The sequence below is a fragment of the Zophobas morio genome, unplaced genomic scaffold (genome assembly GCF_036711695.1).
Source record: "Zophobas morio isolate AGI-343-1 ecotype UQ-CSIRO unplaced genomic scaffold, CSIRO_AGI_Zmor_V1 ptg000024l, whole genome shotgun sequence".
In the NCBI taxonomy this organism is placed as follows: domain Eukaryota; kingdom Metazoa; phylum Arthropoda; class Insecta; order Coleoptera; family Tenebrionidae; genus Zophobas; species Zophobas morio.
In genome coordinates, this window is record NW_026972129.1 from 13,637,669 (window position 1) to 13,659,152 (window position 21,484).

Sequence of the window (21,484 nt, forward strand, 5' to 3'; positions counted from 1 at the left end):
AGCACTAAAATCTCTTGGTTTTATTATGAGATGTGGTAAAATTTTTAATCACATTAGCTGCCTTCGTACTCTTTACTTTGCGTATGTCCGCTCTAAGCTGGAGTATGCTAGTGTGGTTTGGTCCCCATTTTCCCGTACTCACATTGAATCCTTGGAGAAAATACAACGTCGGTTTCTTAAATACTTAGTATTTAAAGTTGATGGCATATATCCTGAGCGAGGTATCTCTCATACCCTTCTTTTAGAACGCTTTCAATTTCAAAGCCTAGATAGTAGACGAGTAAATGCGTCCATGTCCTTTCTGCGAAAACTTATTCATTTTCAATTTGACTGTCCTAATCTACTTGATAGATTATACTTTTTGGTTCCCAGATTGGCATCGAGATCTTGTCCCTGTTTTTACTTGTCCACTCCTCGTTTAAATATCACAAAACACTCACCTATTTATGAAATGTGCACCCAGTACAACACTCACCAGAATGATTTTGATATTTTTAGGTAGTTACTTTAGACTTCTTTAATTTGGTATGTGGTTATATAGTATGCGTATTTCTAAATCCGCTGTGTCTCTGTATCCCAATGGGTACTGCAGTAATATTAGCTGTTGTTAACAGAGTTGTTTCATCTAAAGCCAAAGTTTTTCCCGTTGGTCTGTAATTGGGTTGTAATACCTGTTGGCCAACGTAACTAATAATAATAATAATAATAATAATAATAATAATATACAAGATATTATTATGGTATGCCGGCAAATTTAAATCATGGAAGTCGTGAAACAGACAAATGCGCTGCAGAGAACGTTGTAACGAAAGCGGAATTTAAGTTCCTCGTCGTAGTTTGCCACCCTTTTTTGATGATTTTACTCTAATGACAGGTATAAGATATCTCCATACCCAAAAAACCTGTCGCATATTATACTCTATACCTCGCCTTCGCAAAACAACCACTATTGTTGTTGTCAAATTTTGTACATATATTAAAAGTATCATGTGCTAACCAAAATTTTACTAATCATCCCCACCAACAATTTGATGACGTCATTTCAAAGAATTCTATGTTCATTTGATTTAACTATTATGCAACAATACTATACTTCTATCGAATCCGCTTTGAGATTTTCCCTAACCGTCCAAATTTTTGAAAAACACAATGCACGGTATAATAGTAGTTCACCATTAGTGTAAGGGATCCCGGCCATGGCCTAGTGGTTGAGCGTAAGGAATACAGACCGGACTATGTTTATGATGCCATAACAATTTTTATTTGGATGAAATTACCCCACCTTCTCGAAAACGCCCATCTTTATTGAATAAAAATTATAACAATAATATTCAGAACATCCTGTGCGATTGTGACTGTATCAATAATAATTTTAGTCCCCTGTTTTGTGGCGACAAACTTATTCAAATCAAAACAATTTATGCTTCCTGAGCGTAAGTTTCAAGGATGAGGAAAATTCTGTCGAAGTAACCTTGGACCAATTTTTTTATTTTTTACTAAACAGTAGTACAAAGTAAATAATTCCTTGAATTAAGGCAACAATTTATCAAACTCTTCGAAAATAGTTATAAGAGAATCAAACGTTTCTTCGGCACATGGAAGAATTTGGTCTGGTGGCAGTATAAACCCATATGTACCCTTGTCTCGAAGTTCATAAGTATAGGTAATCGGAGTTCCAAATGTACCTTTAACCCAATCCATGCTTCCACCACTCGCTACATCTAAATTTTTGAAGTTGATTAATAGAAAAGAAGGCGTAAGAACTACTTACACATAATTTCAACAATATTTCCTACAGTGTACTCAGTGCCATTTCGCTGAGCTAAACTAGCAGCTGCTTTGATTCCCACCTCATACTAAAACACACACATTTGTTTTTTGTTTTCAACAATTAAACATCTTACCAACTGATCATAATTATCTAAATGGGCACTAGAAAATCCATATGGAAGTAAGAACATTTGTGAATAAGAATGCAGTGAAATATATGCTTGTAACTTTGGTGCAATGGTGGTAATAAATTCTGAAATTGTTCTGGTACTAGTTTCAGAAAATGCCGATGGTCCACGATAAGTATCGGAACAAGGGTCACCGCTAGAACCTCCATCATTGAAATGATATCCCCAATTGCGGTTCGGATCGACACCATTACATAGGAAATAAGGCGTACGAGTTTTACGCCACATCCGGTTCTAAAAAAAATAGGCATGTAAAGGTGTGTAAGTGTTTGATATAATTATAACAACCCTCTTTTTAGGTTAACAATAAATTATGTTATTAAAGGCACAAGTGAAGAGAATAATAAGTACCTAGTACTAAATCACACTAATAATGTGTGATAATTTATAGAAATAAAAACAACTGGAATAACACTTACAGTTGTTTTAGTATATACAAATCCATCTGGATTAAAGACAGGAACAAAATACCAGTCATGGCTCTCCGCAACTTGTCGAACATTTGGTTCGTTACTAGTTAGCAACTCATTTAAAGTCCACGTTGCTACAGCAGAAGTTATCCTGAAAAAATAAGTTGTTTATAAACTTCTGGCACATTACGTCCATACCATTCTCTTGCATGAATGTTAGATTCAATAAAAGCTGTTCTATTTTCGTTAGCAGGACTGTAGGAAACTTTAACCCCAAGAATATCTCGCCCTTCATAAGTTCTTCCTGCCGATATCAAAGTCACTATATCCGGGTACTGTTTCACTAAGTCTCTTAAAAATTGATAAATCTTCAACCAACTTGTAGATTTCAGTCACCATACGAAAAACTTACCTCTTCAAGATCATGGTACTCAGTCCATTCAAGCTGTCTTGTGCTTTTTCTAGGTGTTTCGTTGTCAATGAGTTTTTGAACATCAGGTACATAAACTCTGGCATCGAATCCACCGCTGCTGATTACATCATTAAATCTATATTTGTAATGTGGTGGAACCATTATATCAACAGGATGTCCCACTCCTCTAACATCTGTCCAGAAATCATAGCCACTGTTAGTACTTTCAAGAGTTCTTAGATTTTCAACTGCTTCTTGAGATTTAGGTGTCAATCTATAAACTTTAAAACCATCGTAACGAACTTGCTCTCCCCAGTTTTGACCGAAAAAGGTTATAAATAATAGAAAAACAAATGTAGTGTACATTTTCATGTGACTGTACAAAGAATGGTGCAAATACTGGAGGATATGTCTGCCTTACTTTATTTATACAAGGATGTAATCTATAAAAAAGTATAAACCCCTGAATCTGATAATAATATTGTTTAAAAGTATAATAATCACGCCATGAGATTTCAAAAGAAAGATGTCGGGATTTAACTAAGAGTGTTATCTTTGAAATTGATTGATGATTTTGTGTCCTTCAGACTATAAGCTTATATTATGCCAAAAAATGTGTAATTAACTTAAGAAAATAAATAACATGTGAGAAAATAAAGCATTTAAAACACTTATCGATTCGATAATATTTTATTGTAATTAAATTTTGACATAATTTTCAAATTTTATTCACGGTTTTAAATCTACTATTATTGTGAACAGCTGTCCTTTATAAATAAAAAAAACTCTTGTTGATTTAAACTAAAACTTATACATCCATGCAATCTCTGTGCGGCAATGTTTTGTCACGTCTTAAAGATAACCTAATTTAACATAGAGAAAATTAATTAATTTATGAAATGGAAAATTACAGAGTATTATGGATTCAAAAACTTAAGAGTTTTTAGTTTTAGTTTAATTTTTTCGAATATAATGTAATAGTAAACTGTTATGGTGTTACTATAACATGTGATGTATTCTTGTGTTTATTTTAAACATTGTTTTTATATTTATGATATTGTGATAATTGATAAACAAAAAAAGTGTGAGCTTAGTTAATTTGTATTTGTAGTAAAGTTTACAAAATTTTATCAAACTCCTGCAATATGGTCACAAGTGAGTCCAGTGTTTCTTGACCACTAGGAATGATCTGATTAGCAGGCAGGATAAAGCCATATCGTCCAGTATCACGAAGTTCGTAAGTATAGGTAATTGGAGTTCCAAATGTGCCTTTTACCCAATCCATGCTGCCACCACTCGCCACATCTAAAAAAATCATTTTTATTAGTATAACTTCAACAACTCATAAAATGTACTCACAAAGAACTTCTACTATATTTCCAACCTGAAACCGAGTGTTATATCGCTGAGCCAAGCTGGATGCTGCTTTTACACCTACACTGTACTGTAAATAAAATATCTTTAGATTATTGCTTATTAACTCGATCCTTCAATTTACCAGATCATTATAATTATCCTGGTGTGCAGCTGAGTAACCGTACGGTAGCAACAAAAGTTGTGAGTAGGAATGGAACGCAATGTATGCACGTAGTTGTGGTGCTACTGTACCAATATATTCTGAAAGTGTGTTTGTACTCAATTCAGAAAAGGCGTAGGGTCCACGGTATGTTTCAGAACAAGGAGAACTGCTAGTACCACCTTCGTTAAAGTGGTAGCCCCAGTTTCTGTTAGGGTCAGCACCCGCACACGTAGAATAAGGTGTACGAGTTTTACGCCACATACGATCCTAAATACAGAATATTATAAATTTTCTATAATTTGTAGTGTAATTGTTACCGTTGTGTGACTGTAGACGAAACCATCTGGGTTAAAGATTGGAACGAAAATCCAGTCGTGGCTTTCTGCAATTTGCCGAACATTTGAGTCTTGGCTGGTCAAAAGTTCGTTCAAAATGTATGTCGACACAGCTGAGCTTATCCTAGAAAAGTAAGTGGCCTCTATAGAAACTTTTTCTGCTACCAATTTGTCAAATTATTCTTACCATTCTCTTGCGTGGATATTCGACTCAATAAAAACCGTACGATCTTGATTACCAGATTTAAAAGACACTTTGACTCCAAGAATGTCGCGTCCTTGGTAACTTCTACCAGCAGCTATGAGACTTACTTGTGAATAGGTGCTAGCCAGATCCCTTAGCCACTGATTGATCTAAAATCAATACATAGTGATTGCCCAGAAAATTTGCACAAAATAATTTACCTCATCAAGTGTGTGGTAGCTGGACCATTCAAGACCGACAGCACGTCCTGCTTTAGGATTCTCATTATCAATCAGTTTTTGGACATCGGAAATGTACTCCTCCACATCAAACTGACTACCAGCAAGTGCATCACTAAATCGATATTTCAGATGTGGAGCAACCATTATGTCCACAGGATGTCCTACACCTTTAACTTCAGTCCAGAAATCATAGACATTGTCGCTTTCTTCGAGTGCTCGTAAAATTTCAACGGCCTCATTAGATTTAGGCACTACCCGATATACTTTAAAATTATCATAGCGAACCTTATCGTCAGCTGAAATATGGTAACAGCATGCCGTAAGTACAAGAACGGTAGTGATGATGTTCATTTTAGTAGCGCAGTAGCTTTTTCAAAACAAACTAGAGTTCAATTATTTACTGTCTTTTATTTATATATAAATCTAATCAAAATCTTTTCGGATCAGTGATAACGTACAGTATGAATATACACACTTAATTATTAGCAAATCATACGTCGAGTATATATTTGTTTTTCTATCTTAATGATTGATTGATGTGATTAAACAGTTTTAAGAAAGAATAAGGCTTTACACAAGATACAATCAGAAAAAATAATACAATAGAACATTAATGAGACTAGACATATTTCAAAATGATTGAAAAACATCTGCCGCTTTATTTAAAAAAATATTTACAACACCTCATTTTTACAGTGTACAGATTGTGTAAAAAAGGAACAAATTTTAAACAGAGTCCTTCATTTCTGCAGAAGATGTAGAACTATTTTAATACCATTTGTTGAAAGCCACAAGAGCCACAAAAATCCTATGAAACAAAAAAAAAAATCTCCCTTTTTGATACAGTCTGTGTACCTAACTAAAGTACAATATGGAATTCTTCCATTGTTCCTAAATAACTGAAAATACGTACAGAAGTAGAATTTTTAGTTTTTTGGTCAACTTAAATTATAAACTTTAAAACTACAGCTAAAATTTCAATTGCAAAATAAATATATACTTTTCCTTCAGAAAAATATATAGACTAGAAAAGAGAAATAGAAATAGAAAAGAGAAATTTCATGAACTGTAGAGACACTACAGCCTTGAATAAAAAAATAGTGAAGAATCAGCCCCACATTACCAATTGTGCGTGTAATGTTGATAAAATAGCTATATCAAAACAACTATCTAAAAAAAAGTCTAAAGATAATTTTACGAACGTTTTTATTGTAGTTCCTCTCTTTTTTTTTGAGCTTTCAGACCTTAAAATCTCCGATTAAGAACAACCATTAAATAATTTTTGTGAATTTTATAATGTGCGAATGTTTTTTATGTCACTTCAGAACAGCATCATTAAGAATGTAATCTTAAACGTGTCTAATTATCATACAAATAACGTTTAATGATTCAGCACAAAATGTGAAATATCAAGAGGACATTTGTCATTCTTATGTCTCACAGTCACAATATAAAGACTTTGATACTGACAGAATTAGAAATACTTCTAAGATAAGCCGAGCATTCATCTTTAAAAGATTAAACACATTAACGCATCTAGATGAGATAATAACGGTATTAATTACTTTTATCAAAGTCGTTTTGTGTGTGGTTTAGTACAATGAAGAAAATGCTTTTTTACTCGCTAAGAGTTAAAGTAATAAAGATGAAAAAAATTACACATTAATGATGACGGTTGACCTTACTGTTAACACTATGTACAAAGAAAATTGCTAGAAAATAACATTCGTTTTATTAAAATCAAAATTTAGTAACACATACAATTAAATATAAACTATAAGTGTACAACATAATAAGTTCAGTGTAAAACCTTCCTTCTTCACTTTCCTTGATTTGATTCTTCGAATTATTGCGTTATTTTAAACAATTTAACTTTTCTGAGATGTTTACAATAAGTAAATAAATCCTATAAACGCTCCACGTTATTCAAAAAATAGTAATTAAACTTTTTTTTAGTATTTCATATAAATATTTATTTATAAAGAGATATACATGCGTTTTAGAAAAATTGCAGCGAACTCTGCATTGTTTTATTCTTTTCCTAACTCCCATTCGCCGACCATCTTTTGGTTTAGGGTCCCTTAGTTAATAATTAGTACAGATGATTAAAATTAAAAATTTACAAACCTTTGAGTTCATTGTCACCCACTCTTTCTATCACCGAAACTTTCAAATTAAGTAAGACTGAGAAGTTTAACCATTTGTTACCGGCTTTTACGGTTTTTGAAATTCAGAGGAAATGGAAAAGGAACTAGCAAAAACCAATAGCGACTTTTCTTCGCAAATACCACAAAAATAATGTATCCCTATATGACAACATACGAAATTTATAATCTTTTTAATCGAACAACAGAATACAAACTTGCTTCTAAAATTGTCAAATTCATTTAGAATGTGTTTGTTGTACAAAGAAAGTAAAGACACAAAATTTCATACGTTCTACATAGGCACTGCTCATTAACCAACTGAAGATAATGTATTAAAAAGTATAAATTAAAAATGCTACTGACACAATGCTTATTGTTGAAAACAGATGTCTTGAACCTGAAATTAAAAAAATCATTTGTATTACTAATATAAGAAACAGATCATAGATAAAAAAAAAGCATGTCACACTATACATTTTAAACGAGATTTTCTAACATTTTGGTTAAATTTCAGAAGTTTTCTCTCTAATAAAATTATTAAATATTAAACAGAGACGACAGATGGATACCCATGTACCTTATATTTCCTTTAGTTTTCTTGAAACTACTTTACTGTACTTTACATCTGTCTAGATTAAGAGTTAAATTTTATTTGAGTGAAGATGCGATTACAAATTATCTTGATCACGTGATATCAAAAACCCATTATGAAACCCACATTCCTAACTAAATTACAAATAGTCTTACCTCTGCTTGCCGTTAATGCAATTGTGACGATATCTAAAACATGCATTTAGTTAGTTCACTGATCACTTGGAAGTTTTACTCTACCCTCCGTAGTTGTAACTTCCGGCTGGACAATCCTCGATGGCTCAATCACCTCTAAACGTGCAGATTTTCTGACTGTGTGGAATGTCGGCCACTCTAAACAAACTTCACAGGTGTAGATGCCGCCACTTTTTGGAGTCAGTGCTTTAAGCTCGAAAAAGCAGGATCCAATCTGAGATCTTCCAAGGTGATAGACAGATATCTCCTCCAAAGGGAACTGTTGAACCAGACCCTCTGCCGTACATCTAAAGAACTCCATGTTGTCTTTGTACCATTTCACGGCGTAGAAATTTCCACCCTCTAAATCATACTTGCAGTTTAATTTAACTGCGTCCCAGGCGCTTTTTGGAACATCGAGGCTCGTAATTTTTAGGGTAGAGACTGGGAGGTACCATAAACCTGCAAAACAATAATTTTTTAAAGTGGTAGCTTTCATTAATTCCTATTAAACTGTCTCTCGTGATGCACGCAATGTCGATACTATTTTTAAGAAAACTTAAGCAGAGTACAAGCAACAGACACTTTCTCTTTCATTAATCAATATCTTACAAGAGAGAAAAGTGCATTAAATTAATAAGAGATTGTACGAATGATATACCAAATATTGTGAACTGTGAATGTGTTTTTCTAAAATTGTTATATCTAATTAACTGTGTATCTAAACTTAAGTGAAGTTTTTATTTGTAAATGCGTGAGCGCTTGCCAGATATTTTTACTTCTGTAGCTAGTTTTTACCACCACTATTTGTGAACTTTTATTATTGTCGGTCTGAAAAATAAATTAAACTTTAGAATGATAATAAAAGTTTATGTTTTACCATTATATGGAAAAACGGCATAATAATTTTCTTTTATGCCTATTATACTTTCTGTCTTTACTTTATATTCTTACGTTACTCTTAATTAACTTGTCGTTAACTAAAATGAATCTCTCAGATATCATCTTTATGATATTCCTAATACACGTACAAAATCTGATAACAATCTATCTAATAAAAATCGACACAGACGACAGACAGACGGAAACGGGAGACCACTTTTATGTTCAATGAAAATTATAACTAAATATAAACCATTCTCCTATTTACAATAGAGTAAGATAAGAAAATGTACAACGGTTTAATATCACAAAATAAAAAAAATCAATTTTAGTCAGTAAGTAGTTGTGTTACAAAAAAAAACTAATTTTGCGTTCGTATCGTTACTAAGGTGTAATAATAATTTTTTAGACAATATAAAATTGTAATATTTAGGATGTGAATGAGGTTGCGATAATATTATTCTAGTATTTAATTAGATATGCAAACTAAAAAATTAGCTAAAAATTATTAAGTTTGTTTAATCAGAATAAGGACATTTTTTACAACAGAAAAAATTGTTTTTCATAGTAAATTCGTTTTTTTAAAGAGTAAGCTGATGTTTCAGCGTATTTTTGAGGGATGTTTATAAATAAATGAGTTATGTTTATAAATAAATGAGTTATTTGTTATTAAAGTTAAGCGCAAAATATTTTTCATAGCGATAGAATATTTTCTAAAATAAAAATTTCAAGTTGTACAATAAAATTTCAAAACGAATCCAAAAATTCAAAAAAATTTTGCAGAACCTTATGTTTACAGAGCTACAATGCTTTAATTGTATTATTTTCGCTAGATGGCAGCTTTAAACTAATATAGTTTCTGCAATCTATTTTATAGGAACACTAAACTAATATTAACAAAATACACAATCATATGTAGATTGTAATACTTGGTCCAGAAATAAAAAGCCTTTTTGGGGTGTCTGAAAACAAGGAATGCTGTAAGGTTTTTTGAGTACTTTTAACGTAATTATGGTTGATTTTGGATGATTTTCAACAGTTTTCTCATGTGCCCAATTTCTGATGGGGTATTGATTTACAATAAGAAAAGAAACTTTTGAGTATTTTTTGGTCGCATTAAAAATTATGATTTTTGAAGGATTTTGTGTCTTTTTGGTTGTTAACTTTTCGGAAAACATAAATTTTTTGGATCCTGCCTTGTTTTGTAAGGCGCCAAATATACCTCTTCGATTTAGTGTTGTTTTTCCTTTTTTTTGCATGCGCCAATTGGTCTAGTCCAGAAATACAAAGCCGGACTTTAAAAGTTTTTCAGAGTGCTCTTGAGATAATTTTGCATGATTTTTGGGTGATTTTCAACGCTTTTTTCGTGTGCCTAATTTTTGGTGGTCTACAGGTATTTGGTACTTTTGGGGTGTATACAAATTGGTGTTTTTTTAAACCTTTTCTGCCTTGTTTTTTGAAGACGCCAAATGTCCTGGTCCAGAAATAGAAAGCCATTTTGGGGTGCTTAAAAACAAAGCATTTTGTAAGTTTTTTAGATCTTTTTCGGATGTTTATTTTTGAGAAAACACTAAATTTGTAGGACTTTTTCATGTGCCCAATTTTTGGTGGTCTACAGATATTTGGGTACTTTTGGAGTTAATAAAAATTAATGCTTTTAAACAGTTTTAGGCCTTTTTCGGTTAATGACTTTTGGAAAAACAGCTAAATTTGTAAGATTCAACCTTGATTTTTTACACGCGAAATCTCCTGGTCCAGAAGTAAAAAGGCATTTTGGGGTGTATAAAAACAAGGTATTTTGTTAGATTTTTAGGGCGTTGTTGAGGTAATTTTGCATTATTTTGGGAGATATTAACTGTTTTTTCGTGTGCCTAATTTTTGGTGGTCTACAGATATTTGGTACTTTTGGGGTGCATACAAATTGGTGCTTTTTTAAACCTTTTCTGCCTTGTTTTTTGAAGACGCCAAATGTCCTGGTCCAGAAATAAAAAGCCATTTTGGGGTGCTTAAAAACAAGGCATTTTGTAAGTTTTTTCGATCTTTTTCGGATGTTTATTTTTGAGAAAACACTAAATTTGCAGGCCTTTTTCATGTGTCTACAGATATTTGGGTACTTTTGGAGTTAATAAAAATTAATGCGTTTAAACAGTTTTAGGCCTTTTTCAATTGGTGACTTTTGGAAAAACAGCTAAATTTGTAAGATTTAACCTTGATTTTGTAGACGCCAAATCTCCTGGCCCAGAAGTAAAAAGGCATTTTGGGGTGTATAAAAACAAGGTATTTTGTTAGATTTTTAGGGCGTTCTTGAGGTAATTTTGCATTATTTTGGGAGATTTTAACTGTTTTTTCGTGTGCCTAATTTTTGGTAGTCTACAGATATTTGGTACTTCTGGGGTGCATACAAGTTGGTGCTTTTTTAAACCTTTTCTGCCTTGTTTTTTGAAGACGCCAAATGTCCTGGTCCAGAAATAAAAAGCCATTTTGGGGTGCTTAAAAACAAGGCATTTTGTAAATTTTTTAGATCTTTTTCGGATGTTTATTTTTGAGAAAACACTAAATTTGTAGGACTCTTTCATGTGCCCAATTTTTGGTGGTCTACAGATATTTGGGTACTTTTGGAGTTAATAAAACTTAATGCTTTCAAACAGTTTTAGGCCTTTTTCGGTTGCTGACTTTTGGGAAAACAGCTAAATTTGTAAGATTCAACCTTGATTTTGTAGACGCCAAATCTCCTGGTCCAGAAGTAAAAAGCCATTTTAGGGTGTGTAAAACAAGGTATTTTGTTAGTTTTTTAGGGCATTCTTGAGATAATTTTGCATTATTTTGGGAGATTTTAACTGTTTTTTCGTGTGCCCAATTTTTGGTGGTCTACAGATATTTGGGTACTTTTGGGGTGCATAAAAATTAATGCCTTTCGAGAGGTTTTAGGCCTTTTTCGGTCGTTTGCTTTTGAGCAAACAGCTAAATTTATAGGATTCTGCCTTGTTTTTTAAGACGCCAAATGCCCTGTCCCAGAAATAACATTTTATATACTACTCAATTTTTAAACCACCAATCGTCTAAGTTATCCATTTTTTGTTAGGATAAACTGTGCTGCTTATTCCTGTTAATAAAATAATTAACAAAAGTCCTGTAAAAGCTACCCTTGATATCCGAATCTTTTATGTAACAAAAATTCAATCCATACAAATAGTGGTTTATTGAAGAATAGTTTATATATTCTTCTGTTCTTCTGTTTGATTACCAAGTACACTGTCCGAACAAGTATATTAATTAGTAATTACATAGGAGGGACGGGAAAATTTTAAACTTTAAGACACATGTATAATGTATAGGTACTTTTACTAACTGTGGCGATTTCTTACTGAACAAAAAAATAACTAAACCTAAAAACCATCTAGTAACCAGTTTTCTCCATCATAAGTTCAAAAAGAGAAGAGTGGGTGATAGAACCAGCATCCGCGATAAGCACTCTATCTCTGTTCCTAAATACATATTTCCAAACTTAAAAAAACTGTCAATAACCTCCACTAATGTTTAAAGGATTTCAGCATCCTATGGTCATTCTTTTAAAAAAATCTAACACGTAACATATGTGTTCCTTCAACTATGTGATAATTGGCATTGATCTACTCAATATAATTAGATTAGAATTTGTACAACTAAATTGATGTGAAAGTTAAATAAGGTTGTTAACAGTTCTACATTCAAGTTACAACAAAATTAATTTAAATTAAAGGTTATTACATGTAAATTTAATAAGTACACTTTTAGTAGCGTAGCGAGTGTAGTGTCTAAGATCAATTAACTGTCTCCAAACAATTACATCAATTAAAAGAAAACAAATCTGTATATTATAATAAAATCTGTTATTGTCTTAAAAAAAAACGCACCTTTAATATATTACAAATAAAAGTACCTACAGATTTTACAACAATGTATGTTAAAAAGATTCTTAAAAACATCCAAACAGCAGATGTTCTAAGGTTTCTTCTTTACATACATTTCAGACTGTACTTATTTTGGTCGTTACAGTACATGTAGTGTTTCCATTTAATCGAGTCTGGTCAATAATCCTAATGAAACAGATTAGAATTCTGCATGTGAAGCAATCAGTTCGTATATGAGAGGTACTAGCCAGGAAATAGTTGTATAACAATAAACATTAGCGGCAAAGTTCTTCAAGTAAGTTAACGAAGTGTTAACGTTTTATGACCCCTAGGGTACGAAAAAGTAGGTCTTATGTTTCCGCCTGTCTGTCGTCTGTGGACTATCGTTTGTTTCTGTCGATTTTTATTAGACAGACAGGTAATCTCCGACATAATCATAGATAGATAGACAGACGACAAACAGACGAAAACTAGATAAATAACTAAAGACAGAAATAAAATTTAGTTTCGATATATGTACATATCGTTAATAATGAAGGTTGTTGGTGTCGTTATTATTGTTAGCATTATCATAAATTAGGATAAGTACAGCTTTTCTCAGTTCTCAGTTTGAAACTTTCCTTAATTGTCGAAGAAGTACAACCCATGAAAAAACTACAAATAAGCTCATTAGATACGAGTATGTCATAAACACATGGAATCAAAACAATCTGAACTAATGCATTAACGTAATTATTTGCATGTTGTAATTTGTATGATTTGATAAATTTCTAGATTTATAGCCAATTCGGCTTTTTTTCCAAACACGTAGCGTGGGTGCGGACGATCTAAAAGAATAATTATCAATTAGTGTAACACGTTGTTCACCGCTTATCGTGTTAACATGTGGGGTGCGGATCGCCGAGGGCTAAGGTTTGAATGTAAGTAGAATAACAGCGATACCGCTACCACACCCAAGCCATCGTCTCATCATTTCCCCATCATTTAAAATAGCTTTCTTTACGCCGGATGGGCTACAGCAAAATTATCTTTAATTTGGCTAATGCATTCTCCTTAATAATAGTTAAATTCGGGTTCATGAAACTCATCAAACTTTGATATTGGTTACTTTTATCATACTTTTACTTTCTTTAACACTTGGAACAACCAATTACTACCTTTTATGTGACCAAAAGAGTTGTAGTAATAAATAAAAGTGATAACTGTACAACATCGGATGTATTAAATTATGCACCCATCCATTGTACATACACCAAATCCGGTGTTATTTATTTATTCGAAAGTTTTTGTAATTACAATTTTCGAGGAAACAAAGCATGTGTTCCATTAACCATTAACTAGACCTTGATGATGAAACATTGAATGAAAAAATTATTTGTTGGGATGTATTGTTGACAAATTATTATGTAATATGCAATCACTATATCCAGCCGCCAGCGGACAGCAAATTTTTATCTTACTTTGCCCTTGCAACCGCATAAATTCCGTTTGTTTTTAATAACCGAACAGTATTTACAGTGACATAATTGTATCACAAATTAATTCTCTCCTTCAATGACTCGATAGATTCAAAATTTATATCGAAGTCAAAATACGATTAATAAAAATTATAACAAATATGAGAGTAATCTAGAAACAAATACCATCAATAAAACATATGTATACACATTTTTTTTTGTATGCTAATAAAGTTTTACAACAACAAAATTGGAGAACCTAATTCATAAAAACATAAATTACAGGTTCGCAGTCGGTCGTCACCAAATAATGAATGCGTACATAGGTGAAGCGATACTTATATGAATTTAGTTGATGCGTAACATTTTAAACATATTTAACATTTTGGATAATTTATGGCATCCCTAATTTCTACACACTAATGTTCATTCGTACCGGACAAGTATAAAGTGCCAAGAAAATATTTATCTTCTTAATCTGCTTAAAAAAGTTTGAGAAAGTGTTCATTAGCGTACTACTTGAGAGTGAAAACGTCTTGTAGAATATTGTGGGTGACATTAGTAACATAAAATCATATATCTAAGGGCCAGTTTATACAAAAGTTTAACTGAGATTAATTTAATCACGCATTTAACGAGGCGTTTAGATATTTAATTGAGCTTCTATAAAGCGGGTCTTATGTTCATATAGATTTTTTTTTAAATAATTAAAATAGTTTCTCGAATGAATAATTTCATAAATATTTTTGAACTATTCCATTAGAAGTGCCCTAAAAGACCCAAAAGTTAAATACACTGTATCTGCTCTACTCTAGGTGTCTAAAGATTGTTCACGACAGGATATTAACTCATTATCATTGTTTATATTTTTATGTAGGTATGTCGTTGACTTTCTACACGCTCGTATCTCAGCATTTAGCCACGTGATCATTTTCCTGGACACAAGCGAAATTTAAGTGAATTGCAAAACTTAATGCGTCATTTGTCACAGAATGGCGAATTTTTTACCAGAGAAGTAGTTCAAGCATTCTTGGCCTAAATAATCCTAATAAGCTGACAAAATTTTATTAATATACAAAAATTGCTTGCGAAAAATACATTAAAATTGTGTTATTTGCGCTTTGCGCTGAACGTTGTACAAGTTATTGAAAACATTGTTATTGGAGCTAGTAATACTGAAATATTGAACACAATCAATCAATGACGATGAACAAGTGGTAGTAACAGAATTACGAGATAGATTCAGTTATTTTAAGGGAGTGCACGTTATTTTCTCGACGTGTCATGACGTCTAGAATACGAAAAAAGTAGTCTCGCGTTTCCGTCTGTCTGTCTGTCTGTATGTCTATCTAGATAAACTAATGGACCGATGGTTGTCAAATATTACGAATATCATGTACATTGTAAAACGCTAACCAAAATTGTACACAGGAAATGGGTTTTAAATTGTATAAAATAATATAGTCCTACACAGATAGTTTATGGTCCCGTGTTGAGTCTTTACCAGAAACGTCCAGAATTTTGGAAAAAAATCAAATCAAAATTGCAATTTAATTTTGAATCTGCAAAAACCGAATGCTTTAAAATTTGCAGATGTTTTAAAGTTATGATAAGCATGATAAATTTTTAATCAAAATATATTTGCTCAAAATTTTGCCGAATAAATCCTACCTAAAATGAGTCTATACTTGTGACTTGTTCGATTCATATTTTTTTGATTTGCTTATACAGGGTGAAAAAATATATTGACTTCATCAGGAATTGCAATACCGAATGCTTTGAAATCTTGGAGATGTATTAAAGTTATCATAAGCATGGTAAATTTTTGATTTGCTTCCACCCTCCAAAAAATTAATGACTTCACCTCAAAATTTTGCCGAATAAATCCTATCTTGAATGCAAAATATGATGAGTCTATACTTGTGATTTACCACTGCATTAATATTTTTTAGATTTGCTTGTACGGGCTGTCTAAAAAAAATTAATGACTGAGTAAATTTATTTTATTGATTACATCAAGAATTGCAAAATAGAATATTTTGAAATCTTGCAGACGGTTTGAAGTTATTGTAAGCATTTTTAATCAAAATATTTATCAACCCCAGAAAATTGATGACGTCATCTCAAATTTTTGCCGAATAAATCCTATCCAAAATTTGCTAAATATAATCAATCTATGTTTGTAATTTATAATTGCATTAATATTTTTTAGATTTACTTATACAGGTGACCCAAAGAGTTAATGAATGCGTGAATTTCTTTTATTAATTTAATCAGGAACTACAAAACCGAATGCTTTGAAATTTTGGATATGTTTTAAAGTTATCATAAGCATGGTAAATTTTTGTTCAAAATGTATTTGCTCGTCCCTCCTAAAAAATTGATGACGTCACGCCAAAATTTTGCTGAATAAATCCTATCTAACATGTGCAAAATATGATCGGTCTGTATTTGTGATTTATCATTCCATTCATATTTTTTGGATCTGCATATACAGGGTGAATAAAAAAAATTAACGAATGCGTAAATTTATTGAATAAATTACGAATTGCAAAAATGAATATTTTGAAATCTTGCAGACGTTTTAAAGTTATTCTAGGCATGGAAAATTGTTAATCAAAATATATGAAGGGTACACGGGATTAACGATCAAAGTCACAATTTATAAATATCGAGAAAAATGAATTTTAAAGTTTGAAACCCAATAGATTCAAAACAACACAACAATTTAGTATTATTGTTTAATGTGAAACTTATTAATTAATAATAACACACAAAGGGTGGACAAACAAACTTAGTAATTGACTTAAACAAAAATAAATATATAATTCTGGAAAAGGTGTATTATGTGTATTATCTTCCTAAGGATACCATATGTTAAGCCCTTCTTTCTGCTGACTACGATCGTTTTTTGAATGATTTTAATTTATACTACTGTAATATTTAGCATTTCCTACAAGATGGTAGTCTTATCTCAATTTGATAAAAAAATGGACTTTGATCGTTATTCCTGTGTACCCTTGATATCTGTTTATTCCCCCCAAAAAAATTGACGACGTCATCTTAAAATTTTGTCAAATAAATTATCCAAATTGTGCAAAAAATAATGAGTTGTTTCTTGTGATTTATCATTGCATTCATATTTGTTACATTTGCTTATACAGCTGACTCAAAAAATTAATGAATGAGTCAGTTTATTTTATTGATTAAATCAGGATCATTCCATTTTCACAGAAAATTTTGGGAATACAATACTGTTATTTTTAGTACGTATTACACTGCGCCAATCCAGGTTGATATACCTACATGTCATTGGAAAAATATTTATAACGTCATCGCAAAATTGTGTAAAGTAAAAACTGAACTCGAAAATGCTGGATATGTTCATTGTATGTACGTTAGGTACGAGGGAAGTTCTGTAGAAACAACTTTCGACCAATTTTTTTTAAATCATACCATTGAATTCATAATTACAGAACAATAATTAAAATTTATTCACGTATTCGCCTCTTCTACAAAGTTGATGACATCATCGCATTATTGAACATAATGTTTGCTAAAATGTGCTTCAAGATTTTACATCGTTTGATTTTTGCAATTGAAATATCTTTTTAAAATACCTTAGGATGTTTAAAAAAATTAATGAGCGGAACGATTAATTGTATTAATTAAATCAGAAATAGATTTTCTCCAAAATTCTAGATACACATACTAGATGTAACTGCTATTATTATTTCAATATATAGTGTGAGTCACTACAGTCGCGGTCCTCGATATCTCGTTAATTATTAGAAATAGAAAAACATTCTAGACTAAAGTCGCATCCTACACATTTTTATATATTCTGATTGACCTCTTCTTATGGTATATCAAAAACCAGTAATTTATGTGCTATGCTCCGAAAACAAAACACTCTGTACAGTCAAAATAATTTTAATGTTACTGCCGAAAGACCCGCACAGCTGTAGTCTTTGACTTCTTTTCTATCTCTAATAATATTTAGTAAGAAGAAGAAGAAGAAAAATAAGAGAAAACCGCTATAATAAATCATAAAAAATAAAATTTGTAGGATCACCTTTTAGAATTTATTTAAGCATCTGGACTTGTTCTGAAGGAACAATACAAAAGAACTTCTCTCTAAATAACTTTAGATCAGTTGTTTCAGTTATTATTATTTTTTGTATGTATTTCGATAGAACTTCCGTAGCCCTTGAAGTACAGTCCAATAAATCCGGCTTAATATTTATGATAAAATTATTAAAATATATTAAAATATAACACCTAGCAGTGACAGTGTTAGGAAACGAAAAACCCATCATCAAGTCCGAAGTCGCCGAGTATAAATAAGCACAGCGCTATCAAATTTCAATTTTTTGCGAAAACTTAGATGCCTCGAGCAAAAGCTGAAGACGGATTCATAAACAACAACTACAGGAAAACGTTATTTTATAAAATTTAAAACCTATTTGCTATGAAAAATTTAGAGGGGACGTGATCACATTGTTGATGGGGATGATTAGACATATTTTGTTTATTGTTTTACCGTATGGGTACACGGTATTCCTAAAATATTTACATATAAAATTCGACAACAATCGATCCAATAGTTTCGGAAATCACCTGTCTAATAAAAGTTGACAGACAGAAGAAAGACAGACAACACACAGAAGGAAACGGGGGACCTATTTTTTCATACTCCAGGGGAGTAGGGGTCATGCAACATCGAACGTGAAAGTACCCATTCGACGGATGGATCCTGTTACGCTTGGAAATTAAAAATTTATAAAAATGATATTTTGACAAATTATGCAGGATCAGTGGGCCATCATTTTTAAAATTCAATGTGTTTTTAACAAACCAACAGCAGCGTCACAAAGTCTCATAAGCTCATGACATACATTGGATTGCTCATGGGTTTTATATACTCACCAATTAATGAAATGAAAATTCTTAGAAATTATACGTAACCGTCAATTTATTGCAGTATATTTTCATGACAAAATAGTATGCATTTGTTTTTTTATTTTATTTCCATCAAAAGGTAATAATGCAACATTTTTTAATGAAAACATACTAAAAAAATTTACGGTTACTTGTAACTTCTAAGAATTTTCATTTCCACTGCGTATCTGTGTTTGCACCCATGATATTTTCCTAAGCAACATATTTTCAGGATAACCTTTTAATTTAATCGACTAATTGAATTGTTCACATGATATTATACATGATAAAATATCCACAAGTGTGAGACGTAAGTATGTTTATCTGGACCTTTTGAACTGCTTGCGGTTTTTGCTGAACGGACATGCTGTGAAATTTTGGAATATCCGTAAATTAAATAATAAGTAAACAACACAAAAATGAATATCTTTCTTTCTGTCCTATTTGCTTTTCTGATTTATGATTACTTGAATTAGAAAGGTGGACGAATTAAGAATATTTTTAATCTAAACAGGCATAAAATAGATGTTAAATACGATTACAAATGGTGAATTAGGATAAAACTAATTAAGTTTTAATGAATATTAAAAATAAGTATATGTGTCTGACGTGAAAATATTATACTTAATTATTCAGTTTAAACTAATTATACTGTATAAATTAATTTTAGTTGAATTTTATTTACAAAAAGATGTTGATTCGTCGATTATACTGACGCTAGAGCTCGCGAAATCATCTTATCTCGCAACTTCTGCAGCTCGGTCTGGAGATACAAATTAATTCAATTGAAATTACAAACCGTCCAATGATGTGAGTATATTAAACTTAACACTCACCTAATAAATAAACCCAGAACACTCTACGTTGAGACATCACTTTAAGATATTCCCACAAATTACAAGGTTTCATAGACGGACTTTCGACGTAACCTAATCAAGAAATTTCAGATGGAATGTAAAACAGTTTATTTGGCGTGTTCAAGATCACTTTAGTCGTACGATGCCTTAGCACAATAGTTTTAATTAAAATGGAGAGGCGAATTATACTGTTTACTATCTTGTGTCGTCCACATAAAATATGTGTGCGGGTTATGGTGTTAATTGAAGTAACAGAAAACAAAAAAATTATTGAAGTGGGAACAGATATAGCGGTGCTTCTGAATTTTGGTTTTAGTTTTTAGGTCGAAATTCAAATTTAATAAAAAAGCGCAATTTTAGTTGTCACACAGAAATATACATTTAAACTGCTTTTTACGCGCACTAGTCGGCGACTACAGCTTCGTTCGGTTTGTTTTAGAGCACGTGGTAAATTTCACCCTCCATTTTCCACTTCCACCGTTGATAAATTGGTAGGTACTTATCTGTTCATATAATTTACATATATTTAACAGCAATGACATCACTGTCATGAAAAATCTCTACTAAAGTTTAATAATACAAAGGATTTCCTTTTAGCCTTAGTACCTACTATATAAATAAAAATTAGCAGATTTTTATTTAAGTTATTTGTTCTAATTTGTAAACATATCGGTACCGATCTAATTTTGGAAAATGTTTCGTTTTCATGTTTTCTAGATCTTAACAATTAAATTATAAACTGTTATACAGTATCTTGCTAAAACTTATTCCTTGTTACTTCTGACGCCTTATATTTTACAAAAATTTTCATTCAATTGGCCATCACACTGGTATAGTAGGGATGAATAGGCAAATTTTGATTAGCGTTTTACCATTTACACGATATTCCTAACAAACAAATAAAATTTGACAAAAATCGGGGCAATAGTTTCGGAGACGTTTTTCATAAAATCTAAACACACGGCATACAGACAGACAGACAGTCGGAAACGGGAGACCTAATTTTTCGTACTCTAGGGGTCATGAAACATCGAGAGCATAAAAGTAGCCACTTGACTTGTTTACAATACTTCTTTAGCTTACGCTCAGTAAGTAAAAATCAATATTTTCGTAATTTGAATTCGTGTTCTCCCTAGACTTTGTTGTATACAAATATTTTAGTTCCTCTATGATAAAGAAAAAATAATAATAATAATGATGAAACTATTACACAAAAGCGGTATCAGAAGCAAGCTTAGCATCACTTGTTAATTTAATTCACGGTGTGAAAAAAATGCCTTAAACCACAATTCATTTGGCAGTCTGAAACTAGATAAAATTATTTGTTTTGCTTTGCCTTGACAACATTTAAATTTTATGATAATGTTAATCAACATCAAAAAATGTTGGCATATCATAAAGACCAACAAGATCACTGATTAAATTATCATACATAATTATTGCATTCGAACTTTTTATTCCTCCACAAACTTGTATTTTCAAATT

At 31.6% G+C, this 21,484-nt stretch overlaps 3 protein-coding genes across 3 annotated transcripts; all 3 read right to left on the reverse strand.

The window, feature by feature from the left end:
• Positions 1 to 1,467: 1,467 nt before the first annotated feature.
• LOC135134927 (zinc carboxypeptidase-like) lies at positions 1,468 to 3,188 on the reverse strand. Its single transcript, XM_064063825.1, has 6 exons — positions 2,781 to 3,188; positions 2,567 to 2,736; positions 2,378 to 2,519; positions 1,905 to 2,192; positions 1,772 to 1,856; positions 1,468 to 1,721 (listed from the first exon to the last, which is right to left on the reverse strand). Exons 1-6 carry the CDS (start codon positions 3,150 to 3,152, stop codon positions 1,531 to 1,533), a joined length of 1,248 nt encoding a protein of 415 aa, XP_063919895.1. The 5' UTR covers positions 3,153 to 3,188; the 3' UTR covers positions 1,468 to 1,530.
• Positions 3,189 to 3,863: 675 nt separating this feature from the next.
• LOC135134928 (zinc carboxypeptidase-like) lies at positions 3,864 to 5,453 on the reverse strand. Its single transcript, XM_064063826.1, has 6 exons — positions 5,040 to 5,453; positions 4,822 to 4,988; positions 4,617 to 4,758; positions 4,279 to 4,566; positions 4,140 to 4,224; positions 3,864 to 4,085 (listed from the first exon to the last, which is right to left on the reverse strand). The coding sequence occupies exons 1-6, from the start codon at positions 5,409 to 5,411 to the stop codon at positions 3,898 to 3,900; spliced, it is 1,242 nt and encodes a 413-aa protein (XP_063919896.1). The 5' UTR covers positions 5,412 to 5,453; the 3' UTR covers positions 3,864 to 3,897.
• A 1,320-nt stretch (positions 5,454 to 6,773) lies between these two features.
• On the reverse strand, positions 6,774 to 20,420 carry LOC135134929 (uncharacterized). The gene is made up of 4 exons (XM_064063827.1): positions 19,979 to 20,420; positions 8,039 to 8,434; positions 7,955 to 7,987; positions 6,774 to 7,604 (listed from the first exon to the last, which is right to left on the reverse strand). Exons 1-4 carry the CDS (start codon positions 20,049 to 20,051, stop codon positions 7,540 to 7,542), a joined length of 567 nt encoding a protein of 188 aa, XP_063919897.1. The 5' UTR covers positions 20,052 to 20,420; the 3' UTR covers positions 6,774 to 7,539.
• Positions 20,421 to 21,484: the final 1,064 nt, after the last annotated feature.

Bases quoted from the DNA above. Each gene is read 5' to 3' on its own strand.
- LOC135134927 (XM_064063825.1), bottom strand. From the start codon at position 3,152: ATGAAAATGTACACTACATTTGTTTTTCTATTATTTATAACCTTTTTC. The intron at 2,520-2,566 runs GTATGGACGTAA...TTATTTTTTCAG, and splicing joins AACATTCATGCAAGAGAATG to GATAACTTCTGCTGTAGCAA. The intron at 1,722-1,771 runs GTAAGTAGTTCT...TCAAAAATTTAG, and splicing joins AAATATTGTTGAAATTATGT to ATGTAGCGAGTGGTGGAAGC.
- LOC135134929 (XM_064063827.1), bottom strand. From the start codon at position 20,051: ATGAAACCTTGTAATTTGTGGGAATATCTTAAAGTGATGTCTCAACGT. The intron at 7,988-8,038 runs GTAGAGTAAAAC...TGCATGTTTTAG, and splicing joins GGAAGTTACAACTACGGAGG to ATATCGTCACAATTGCATTA. The intron at 7,605-7,954 runs GTAAGACTATTT...TTTTAATTTCAG, and splicing joins TGCATTAACGGCAAGCAGAG to GTTCAAGACATCTGTTTTCA.
- LOC135134928 (XM_064063826.1), bottom strand. From the start codon at position 5,411: ATGAACATCATCACTACCGTTCTTGTACTTACGGCATGCTGTTACCAT. The intron at 4,759-4,821 runs GTAAGAATAATT...TTACTTTTCTAG, and splicing joins AATATCCACGCAAGAGAATG to GATAAGCTCAGCTGTGTCGA. The intron at 4,567-4,616 runs GTAACAATTACA...TTCTGTATTTAG, and splicing joins TCGTCTACAGTCACACAACG to GATCGTATGTGGCGTAAAAC.